Source organism: Ranitomeya imitator, chromosome 3, assembly GCF_032444005.1.
Source record: "Ranitomeya imitator isolate aRanImi1 chromosome 3, aRanImi1.pri, whole genome shotgun sequence".
Taxonomy (NCBI): domain Eukaryota; kingdom Metazoa; phylum Chordata; class Amphibia; order Anura; family Dendrobatidae; genus Ranitomeya; species Ranitomeya imitator.
In genome coordinates this window covers 378,785,267-378,797,641 of record NC_091284.1, presented here as the reverse complement: position 1 = coordinate 378,797,641, position 12,375 = coordinate 378,785,267, and the positions used below count along the sequence as shown (strand labels likewise).

At 45.4% G+C, this 12,375-nt stretch overlaps 1 protein-coding gene across 14 annotated transcripts in view; it reads left to right on the top strand.

Annotated features, from left to right (window-relative positions):
* SRRM1 (serine and arginine repetitive matrix 1) overlaps positions 1–12,375 on the top strand; it is a 98,226-nt gene that overhangs the window by 78,486 nt on the left and 7,365 nt on the right. For 7 of the 14 annotated variants that reach the window (XM_069756923.1, XM_069756927.1, XM_069756935.1 and 4 more), the window contains one exon: positions 4,145–4,186. The exons of the other annotated variants lie outside the window; for them this stretch is intronic. In XM_069756923.1, coding sequence (XP_069613024.1) covers positions 4,145–4,186 — 42 coding nt within the window. The remainder of the gene's footprint in view (positions 1–4,144; positions 4,187–12,375) is intronic. 14 annotated transcript variants of the gene reach the window in all.

The following is a 12,375-nucleotide window of genomic DNA, read 5'->3' as shown; positions in this document are numbered from 1 at the left end:
TTACCATATATACTCGAGTTTAAGCCGAGATTTTCAGCCCAATAAAATAGCCTGAAAGTGCCCCTCTCGGCTTATAATCGAGTCATGGTCGGCGGGTGAGGGGAGCAACGTCTGTCAAATACTCAACTGCTCCTGGCGCTCCTGACGTGGTCCCTGCATGTCCCACGGTCTTCGGGCGTGGCAGCTTCCCCTGTTCAGCGGTCACTGGTACCGCTCATTAAAGTAATGAATATGGACTCCACTCCCATAGGGGTGGAGCCGCATATTCATTACTGTAATGAGTGGTACCACGTGACCATTAACTACAGGAAGAAGCTGCCGCGCCCGGAGACCGTGGACCTGCAGGGACCGCGCCAGGAGCGCCGGGAGCAGGTGAGTATGTCATATTCACCTTTCCGCGTCCTCTGCAGTGACTGTTCAGGTCAGAGGGCACAATGACGTATTAGTGTGCGCGCCGCCCTCTGCCTGAACAGTTACTGTGGAGAGACAGAATGGTGAGGAGCAGCGGGCAGGGACGAGAGGTATGTAGTTTTTTTTTGTTTGTTTTTTTAGTGCAGCAGCATTACATATGGCACAATGTTATATGGAGCATCTATGGGGCCATATTGAACTGCATGGAGCATTATATGGGGCATCTATGGGGCCATAAACTGCATGGAGCATTATATGGGGCATCTATGGGGCCATAAAGAACTGCATGGAGCATTATATGGGGCATCTATGGGGCCATAGTGAACTGCATGGAGCATTATATGTGGCATCTATGGGGCCATAAAGAACTGCATGGAGCATTTATGGGGCATATTTTAATATGGGGGCCATAATGAACTGCATGGAGCATTATATGGGGCATATTTTAATATACTGATGTCTCAATTAATTTTGCTTTTATTGGTATCTATTTTTATTTTTACATTTACCGGTACAGGGCCGGCTCCAGGATTTTGTGGGCCCTGGGCAAAAGAGTCTCAGTGGGCCCACATACCACGATTCATGATGCACAGATACGGCGGAGAAATAAAGATATACTACATAGGGCCTAGCCTTCCCCCTCATCCTTCACATAGGCAGATATGCACACACACAATATGCAGACATGCACACACACACAATACTCACACATACACACACATCTACAGTACGCAGACATGCGCACTCAAACACACACAATGCGCAGACATGCACACACAATACGCAGACATGCACACACAATACACAGACATACACATACAGTACGCAGACATGCACACACATACAGTACGCAGACATGCACACACACATCTACAGTACACAGACATGCGCACTCACACACAATACACGCACTCACACAATACGCAGACATGCATACACAATACGCAGACATGCACACACAATACGCAGACATACACATACAGTACGCAGACATGCACACATACAGTACGCAGACATGCACACACACATCTACAGTACAGACATGCGCACTCACACAATACGCGCACTCACACACAATACGCAGACATGCATACATACAATACGCAGACATGCACACACACACAATACGCAGACATGCACACACACACAATACGCAGACATGCACACACACACACACACACACACAATACACAGACATGCACACACACAATACGCAGACATACACATACAGTACGCAGACATGCACACACACACAGTACGCAGACATACAAATACAGTACGCAGACACACACAATACGCAGACATACACACACATACAATACGCAGACATGCACACACACACAATATGCAGACATGCACGCATACAATACGCAGATATTTACATACATATATTTGAAGACAAATTCACAAAAATACATAAATATGCACAGTCAAACACACTGATATACACAGATATACATAAATATGTACAGTCAAACACACTGATATACACAGATATACATAAATATGTACAGTCAAACACACTGATATACACAGATATACATAAACTAGCTATTGAACCCGTTCTACGCCCGGGTGGCGAGCATTTATATTGGTATATGGTCTCCATCATGTGCTGCTGCCATCCTGCGCCCGTTCTGTCATGTGCTGCTGCCATCCTGCGCCCGTTCTGTCATGTGCTGCTGCCATCCTGCGCCCGTTCTGTCATGTGCTGCTGCCATCCTGTGCCCGTTCTGTCATGTGCTGCTACCATACTGTGCCCGTTCTGTCATGTGCTGCTGCCATCCTGCGCCCGTTCTGTCATGTGCTGCTGCCATCCTGCGCCCGTTCTGTCATGCGCTGCTGCCATCCTGCGCCCGTTCTGTCATGTGCTGCTCCCATCCTGCTGCCATCCTGCGCCTGTTCTGTCATGCGCTGCTGCCATCCTGCGCCCGTTCTGTCATGTGCTGCTGCCATCCTGCGCCCGTTCTGTCATGCGCTGCTGCCATCCTGCGCCCGTTCTGTCATGCGCTGCTGCCATCCTGCGCCCGTTCTGTCATGCGCTGCTGCCATCCTGCGCCCGTTCTGTCATGTGCTGCTGCCATCCTGCGCCCGTTCTGTCATGTGCTGCTCCCATCCTGCGCCACTATTGTATTATATGCCCCCGTATGCTGCTGCCATATATAAAAAAAAAAAATACCATACTCGCCTATCGTCCGGCTCCACTGCAGGTGTGTCTTCAAGAAAATGGCTCCGGAAAGCGCGGACTGCGCAGGCGCTGATTCCGGCAGCAGGAATCGGCGCCTGCGCAGTCCGCGCTTTCCGGTGCCATTTTCTTGAACACACACTCCGGCTCCTCTGCCTGTGACTGGACTCTGTCACAGCAGAGGAGCCGGAAGACGGAGCCGCACGCAGCGCTGGAACGGAGGACAGGTGAATATACTTACCCTCCCTCCTGGCGCGTCCACGGTCCCTGACTCTCCGGTGGAGATCGCGGTATGCGTTCAGTGCTTACGCATACCGCGATCTCCTGGGAGCGTCACTCTGTGGGGGCCAGACTGCGCCGGCGCTTGCGCCTGCGCAGTCTATAAAGGCTTCGGACAGAGTGACGCGCCCAGCGTTATATTATAGATATGTACAGTCAAACACACTGATATACACAGATATACATAAATATGTACAGTCAAACACACTGATATACACAGATCTGCACATCATACAGGCATACCCAGACATACAGACAGACACAAGCCTCACTCACCTCCCCCAGGCTTGTCACCCATCAGGCATGTGGCTGTGGAGGGAGCGCTGCGTGATCGATGGCCGTCACTTAAACAGACATGGCCACCCACAGTGCACGCTGTAGCTGTCTCTGCTGCTAATGATGCGGTCAGGCAGACACTGTGCCTTTAACTTTGCTTGTGTGTCCGCCCCGGCCGCGTCATTACTAGCAGAGACATCGCTGCACAGTGCACTGTGCGCGGCTATGTTTATTTAAGTGACAGCTGAGCTCAAGTAGTGCTGAAGCTGCTGTGGGAGCGGCCCGGGCCCCCTGGTGTCCCCGCCACGAGTGGGCCCCCCCATTTGTTCAGGGCCCCGGCACTTGCTCCGGTACGCCGGGTGCTGACGCCGGCCCTGTACCGGTAGCTGCTGCATGTTCCACCCTAGGCTCATACTCGAGTCAATAAGTTTAACCCAGTTTTTTGTTGCAAAATTAGGGGGGGGGGGGGGGTCGGCTTATACTCTAGTATATACGGTAAAAAAAAGTTTTGTGATGTAATTTCTTGGTTCAACACCACCTTTTTCATTCTGATGCATCAGAATCAAAAAGCTGGTGTTGGACCAAGAAATTACGGTACATCACAAAAGCTTTTGTTTTATGTAGCTGATGACCGCATGGGAAGCCCCATAGGAAACCCGTAAAAACGCAAACATTTTTATACCTGCATTTTTGGTGCTTATTTGACTGACTCAATTAAAATCAATGGGTGAAAAAAAACCGCTAAAAATACACACAAAGAATTGACATGCTGCAGAAAAAAACGCACAGCAAATACTCCAGAAAAATTACCAATCATGTGCACAGCACTTCAGGATTCTCTTTGAATTAACTGATAGCCTTAGGGTCTCTAGTGTAGTCACAGTGGGCAGACCTTTCCTCATCTGTTAATGCATAAAAAGTTGCTAATCTTTCTGCATATTTTTTAGAATATGCGTTTGAAACTTGAACTGTTTGTTTCCTCCTTGCTCTCAGGATGCAGACTCTGAAAAGGTGGCAATCACCGCCTCTTAAAAGGTTGGTTTAGGATTTTGTAATAGTTTATTGATAGAAGTACCCCTTTAGAATTTAGGTCAGTTGACATTGAGGCTGAATAAAATGTAGCGTTATATGTTTTTTTGTAATTGTTCTTTGTTACATTTGTAATTTAGTACATTTATCAGTTTTAGTGGGTTCAAGCTTCTTCCCTACATAATATAATATATAAAGCTGAATGTGTGTGTGTATGTCCGGGATTGGCATCTGCACCGTCGCAGCTACAGCCACAAAATTTTGCACAGTCATTTATGGGGCATATTTTAATATGGGGGCCATAATGAACTGCATGGAGCATTATATGGGGCATATTTTAATATACTGATGTCTCAATTAATTTTACTTTTATTGGTATCTATTTTTATTTTTACATTTACCGGTACAGGGCCAGCTCCAGGATTTTGTGGGCCCCGGGCAAAAGAGTCTCAGTGGGCCCACATACCACGATTCATGATGCACAGATACGGCGGAGAAATAAAGATATACTACATAGGGCCTAGCCTTCCCCCTCATCCTTCACATAGGCAGATATGCACACACACAATATGCAGACATGCACACACACACAATACGCAAAACTCTCCACACGTGCAAAACTCGCCACACGCAAACCTTGCACACGCAGAAAAATTGCCACATGCACAAAAGTTGCAACACATGCAAAAGTTGCCTCACACAAAACTTGCACATACTCGAAACGCACCACACATAAAACTCGCCACGCGCAAAACTTGCTGCACACAACTTGCTACACTAACCTGTCACATGCAACTTTACACACAAAAAGTTGCTACACGCATGTCGCCACATGCAACTCAATACACATAACTTGACACATGAAACTCGCCCTAAAACACACACAAGTCTGGTATTATCCTTCAAAAATAATCTGATTAATAAGCAGACAAACTACAAGAGCAACAAATGTACCATATAGGAAATACGGCAGCTGTCAGTCACATGACCTGTCTATTATGTGTATGTGTGAGCTAATATATACTGCCAGGGGGGAGGGCTTCCTGTTGGCTGGGGATTTATCAGGCTGCCAATTTAGCTTACAAATACTGAGGTAAAAATACTGACCAAATAACGTGTGAACGCGGTCTAATACAGGAGGAGATGACACACAGATATAGACTATATACAGGGGAGATGACACACAGATATATACTATATACAGGAGAGATGACACACAGGTATATACTATATACAGGGGAGATGACACAGGTATATACTATATACAGGAGGAGATGACATACAGGTGTATACTATATACAGAAGGAGATGACACACTGGTATATACTATATACAGGGGAGATGACACACAGGTATATACTGTATACAGGAGGAGATGAGACAGGTATATACTGTATACAGGGGAGATGACACACAGGTATATACTATATACAGGAGGAGAGGACACACTGGTATATACAGGAGGAGATGACACAGGTATATACAGGAGGAGATGACATATAGGTACATACTATATACAGGAGGAGATGACACAGGTATATACAGGAGCAGATGACACACCGGTATATACAGGAGGAGATGACTTACAGGTATATACTATATACAGGAGGAGATGACACACAGGTATATACAGGAGGAGATGACACACAGGTACATACTATATACAGGAGGAAATGACACCGGTACATACTATATACAGGAGGAGATGACTTACAGGTATATACTATATACTGGAGGAGATGACATACAGGTATATACAGGAGATGACATACAGGTGTATACTATATATAGGAGGAGATGACATACAGGTATATAGTATATACAGAAGAGATGAATACAGGTATATACTATATACAGGAGGAGATGACACATAGGTATATACAATATACAGGAGGAGATGACATACAGCAGGTATATACGATTTACAGGGGAGAGACATACAGGTATATACTATATACAGGAGATGACATACAGGTGTATACTATATATAATGGAGATGACAAACATGTATATACTAAGGGGAAAATGAGAGGTGTGAGGTGAAAATGAGGGGTGTGAGGTGAAAATGAAAAGGCGTGAGTGCAAAATGAGAGGAGTGAGGGAAAATAGTGGAGTGATCGGAAAATGACAGATGTGAGGTCGAAATGACAAGTGTTAGGGGGGAATGAGAGGAGTGAGGGGGAAAATGATTGGTGTAAGGGAGAAAATGAGAGGCGTGATGGGAAAATAAGAGAAGTGAGGTGCTATAACTAACCACAGATATTTGCTATGCCCAGGCAACGCCGGGCTCTTCAGCTAGTAAGTTATACAACTTTCCAGTATAGCGTGATTTGCATTTCATTTCTTCCTTATTATAACCTTTGTTTGCAGTTAGTGGATAAAATAAATCTCGATGACATCTTTAGACTGAAAGTCCTAGCATAGTTGGTTTTGTTTCCAGTTGAGAAGTGATTGTACTTTATACAGTCTTTTCAATTCATTGTGTATTTAAAGGTTTATTTTTATCACTGGTGTTCTTGGCTTTGATCTGCGTATTGCAACCAGATGTTTGCCTTTAAGAGGCAGAGTTGTGGAAACAGGTGAACACTGCCGATGCGGTTTCCATAACTTTTATCCTTCACTTCTCGTGGAGTATCGTGATCAAGCTCAACCATTACTGGCTCCGATGAGAATAACCCTTTACAGTGAACCTGACATGATCCATGCTGTCCGACTTATGGGCAGCATGTATCGGGCACTGACCATAAACTCAGTCCCGCCCAGGAAAGTGATGTCACTTTTGGGGACGGGGCTGGTCTTTGTTCTCCCTTCTTGCCAGGTTGTATTGTTTACAATCGCCGTTTGCTCTTACCGCATGTACTGGAAGTAATATTGCAAGTGACATCGGGATTTACAACCGACTCATGCTCCGTAGAGATGGGGCCAGCCCCTGAAACATTTGTCACAGATGAAGCTTTGTTTCAGTGTGGGGACAGGCAGTGACCCCCTCATGACATCTTGTGGGAGTATCCTAGAATGCACTGAGGATTCTCAAACGGGAAGTACCGTATATACTCGAGTTTAAGCCGAGATTTTCAGCCCACTTTTTTGGGCTGAAAGGGCCCAAGCCCCCCCCCCTCGGCTTATACTCAAGTCGTTGTCCCAGGGGGTCAGCGGGGAGGGGGAGCGGCGGCTATCACATACTCACCTGCTCCTGGCACGGTCTCTGCATGTCTGATGGTCTCCGGGCAGCTCTTCCTGTGTTCAGTGGTCACGTGGTACCACCCATTAAAGTAATGAATATGGACGCATGGTACGTGACCGCTGAACCACAGGAAGATGCCGCCGGCTCCCGGAGACCATCTGACAGTGAGACGCTGCTGCCAGTAGCAGGTGCGTATAACAGGGTGAACATTGCGTGATAGTGATTCACCTCTCCACATTCCACCGCTGCGTGCCGCTCTGTCTTCTGTCCTCTGGCTGTGACCAGGTCAGAGGGCACGATGACATATTTAGTGTGCGTGCCGCCCTCTGCCTGAACAGTCACTGCGGAGGATGAAAGACAGAGCGGCGCGCAGCGGTGGAACGGGGGAGGTGAATATCGCAAGTGCCAGGGGCCTGAGTGAAGAGAGGGGAGTATGTGATTTTTTTTTTTTTATTATTTTAATCGCGGCAACAGCATATGGGGCATAATGTGTGGAGCATCTTATGGGGCATAATGTGTGGAGCATCTTATGGGGCATAATGTGTGGAGCATCTTATGGGGCATAATGTGTGGAGCATCTTATGGGGCATAATGTGTGGAGCATCTTATGGGGCATAATGTGTGGAGCATCTTATGGGGCATAATGTGTGGAGCATCTTATGGGGCATAATGTGTGGAGCATCTTATGGGGCATAATGTGTGGAGCATCTTATGGGGCATAATGTGTGGAGCATCTTATGGGGCATAATCTATGGAGCATTGTATGGGGCATAATCTATGGAGCATTGTATGGGGTAAATGTTTCTATGGAGCATCTTATGGGGCCATTATTAACCTTTGTGCAGCATTATATGGGGCATATTTTGTATGGAGCATCTTATGGGGCCCATCATGAACTGTATGGAGCATTATATGGGGCTCCTGATTCAATATGAATATTCAAAAACACTTAACCTACTGATGTCTCAATTAATTTTACTTTTATTGGTACCTATTTTTATTTTTGAAATTTACCAGTATCTATATATAAATAAACATCAGTCGAGAATAACAACAAAAAATTGGCGACTCAACCATACATAACAAAAATAGGAGAACCATGAGCCAAAAAGTAGCCAAAAGAGTATACCCAAAATATAAACTTTATTGAAAAACACTAAATACCAGGAACATAGTATTACCATATACATAAAAGTGACAAGTTCGTGACTAAATCCGTTGGCAAAAAAAGTAACCATGAATCACAGACCGGGACAATGGCACAGTGAATTGCTGACTCATAAGCATGCAGCAAACGTGCTGCCAGTAAGTGCACACAAAAGCATATGTAAATGTTCAAACAGCCAGGCTGAGAAATATCAGCGCATAGATAAGTACTGTGGTAATGGCCGTAGACTAATGTGCACACATTACATATAAAAGAGTTCTAATTACCCATGTGGAGTACAGGTCCCGTCTGGATCCCGGTTACAAACCCCAACGCGCGTTTCGCGATCAAAAGTTGCCGCTTCCTCAGCGTGGGCTGTGTTATATACAACGTGGCTCTGCTATATACAACGTGGCTCTGCTATATACTACGTGGCTCTGCTATATACTACGTGGCTCTGCTATATACTACGTGGCTCTGCTATATACTACGTGGCTCTGCTATATACTACGTGGCTCTGCTATATACTACGTGGCTCTGCTATATACTACGTGGCTCTGCTATATACTGCGTGGCTCTGCTATATACTGCGTGGCTCTGCTATATACTGCGTGGCTCTGCTATACACTGCGTGGCTCTGCTATACACTACGTGGCTCTGCTATACACTACGTGGCTCTGCTATACACTACGTGGCTCTGCTATACACTACGTGGCTCTGCTATACTACGTGGCTCTGCTATACTACGTGGCTCTGCTATATACTACGTGGCTGTGTTATATACTACGTGGCTGTACTATATCCTGCACCCCGAGCCCCCGACATCCTGCGACCAATCAGCGACAAACGCAGTCCAGCCGCGAATTGACGTGGGTTTTAAACCACGCTTCATTGATTGGTCGCGGGCCACCGGGCGCGACCAATCAGCGATATTGGCACGGGATTTAAACACCGCTTCAGTGATTGGTTGAAGCCGGCCGGGAGCTACCAATCAGCGATATTCGCACAGAATTTAACCTCCACTCACAGCGCGACGTACATACATATTCTAGAATACCCGATGCATTAGAATCGGGCCACCATCTAGTAATGTATATTGATGTGGCAGAGTTGGCGTGGACCTGGGAGCTTCATCATCTGCAGTTATCTCTTCACGCATATAGTATAGATCAGAGGTGTCAAACTGCATTCCTCGAGGGCCGCAAACAGGTCATGTTTTCAGGATTTCCTTGTTTTGCACAGGTGATACTTTAATCACCTGCACAGAATGATTCCAGCACCTTGTGCAATACAAGGAAATCCTGAAAACATGACCTGTTTGCGGCCCTCGAAGAATGCAGTTTGACACCTCTGATCATCCTATGGGACCAGAGCTGTCTCCTATGCCATGGTTAATAGGCTATGGCATCTGATCGCAGTGTATTATGTCAGCTATCAGAAGAACACAGTCAAATTCCATAATGGAACAAAACTAAAAAGTGGTTGTCATGGTTTTCATATCAAAACACACACACACACACACACACACTAAAAAGAGCTAATGCTACCCAACTATGTTCATTTAACCCCTTAAATGCTGCTGTCAATAGTGACTGGCATCTAGATGGTTAAGAGTGTGGGGGCATCCTCTTTAACCCCATCGGCACCCTGAGATCTTGATCGTGTGGTGACAGGTCTTGATGTTTGTCATGGCAGTTAACAGCCAAATAACGGCCTTAATCCCTTTCTGACATATGACGTACTATCCCGTCGAGGTGGGGTGGGCCCGTATGACCACCGACTGGATAGTACGTCATGGCGATCGGCCGCGCTCACGGGGGGATTGCGGCCGGGTGTCAGCTGACTATCGCAGCTGACATCCGGCACTATGTGCCAGGAGCGGTCATGGACCGCCCCCCGGCACACCGCGATCAAACATGATCGCGGTGTGCCGGCGGTATAGGGAAGCATCGCGCAGGGAGGGGGCTCCCTGCGGGCTTCCCTGAGACCCCCGGAGCAACGCGATGTGATCTCGTTACTACGAGGGTCTCTTACCACCTCCTCCTTGCATGCCCGGATCCAAGATGGCCACAGCTTCCGGGTCCTGCAAATATTCCCATGTGTAAAAAAAAAAAAAAAATTATATATATATATATATATATATATATATATATATATATATATATATATATATATATATATATATATATATATATATATATATATATATACACATATACATATACATATATATTCTTCCTATAAATACATTTCTTTAAATAAAAAAAACAATAAAAGTACACATATTTAGTATCGCCGCGTCTGTAGTGACCCCACCTATAAAACTATCACTAGTTAACCCCTTCCGTGAACACCGTTAAAAAAAAAAAAAATAAGGCAGAAAAAGCTTTATTCTAATACCGCCAAACAAAAAGTGGAATAACACGCGATCAATAAGACTGATATAAATAACCATGGTACCGCTGAAAACATCATCTTGTCCCGCAAAAAACAAGCCGCCATACAGCCTCATCAGCGAAAAAATTAAAAAATTATAGTCCTCAGAATAAAGCGATGCAAAATAATTTTTTCTATAAAATAGTTTTTATCGTATAAAAGCGCCAAAACATAAAAAAATGATATAAATGAGGTATCGCTGTAATCGTACTGACCCGAAGATTAAAACTGCATTATCAATTTTACCAAACGCGGAACGGTATAAACGCCTCCCCCAAAAGAAATTCACGAATAGCTGGTTTTTGGTCATTCTGCCTCACAAAAATCGTAATAAAAAGCAATCAAAAAATGTCATGTGCCCGAAAATGTTACCAATAACAATGTCAACTCGTCCCGCAAAAAACAAGACCTCACATGACTCTGTGGACCCAAATATGGAAAAATTATAGCTCTCAAAATGTGGTAGCGCAAAAAATATTTTTTGCAATAAAAAGCGTCTTTCAGTGTGTGACGTCTGCCAATCATAAAAGTCCGCTAAAAAAAACGCTATAAATAGTAAATCAAACCCCCTTCATCACCCCCTTAGTTAAAATTTTTTTTTTTTTTTTAAATGTATTTATTTCCATTTTCCCATTAGGGTTAGGGTTGGGGATAGGGTTAAGACTACAGTTAGGGTTGGGGCTAGGGTTAGGGTTGGGGCTACATTTACAGTTGGGATTAGGGTTAGGGGTGTGTCAGGGTTAGAGATGTGGTTAGGGTTACCGTTGGGATTAGGGTTAGGGGTGTGTTTGGATTAGGGTTTGTTATAATTGGGGTGTTTCCACTGTTTAGGCACATCAGGGGCTCTCCAAACGCGACATGGCGTCCGATCTCAATTCCAGCCAATTCTGCGTTGAAAAAGTAAAACCGTGCTCCTTCCCTTCCGAGCTCTCCCGTGTGCCCAAACAGGGGTTTACCGCAACATATGGGGTATCGGCGTACTCGGGACAAATTGGACAACAACTTTTGGGGTCCAAATTCTCCTGTTACCCTTGGGAAAATACAAAACTGGGGGCTAAAAAATAATTTTTGTGGGAAATTTTTTTTTATTTTCACGGCTCTGCGTTATAAGCTGTAGTGAAACACTTGGGGGTTCAAAGTTCTCACAACACATCTAGATAAGTTCCTTGGGGGGGTCTAGATTCCAATATGGGGTCACTTGTGGGGGGTTTCTACTGTTTAGGTACATTAGGCGCTCTGCAAACGCAATGTGACGCCTGCAGACCATTCCAAGACTGCATTCCAAATGGCGCTCCTTCCATTCCGAGCCCTCCCATGCGCCCAAATGGTGGTTCCCCCCCACATATGGGGTATCAGCGTACTTAGGACAAATTGGACAACAACTTTTGGGGTCCAATTTCTCCTGTTACCCTTGGGAAAATAGAAAAC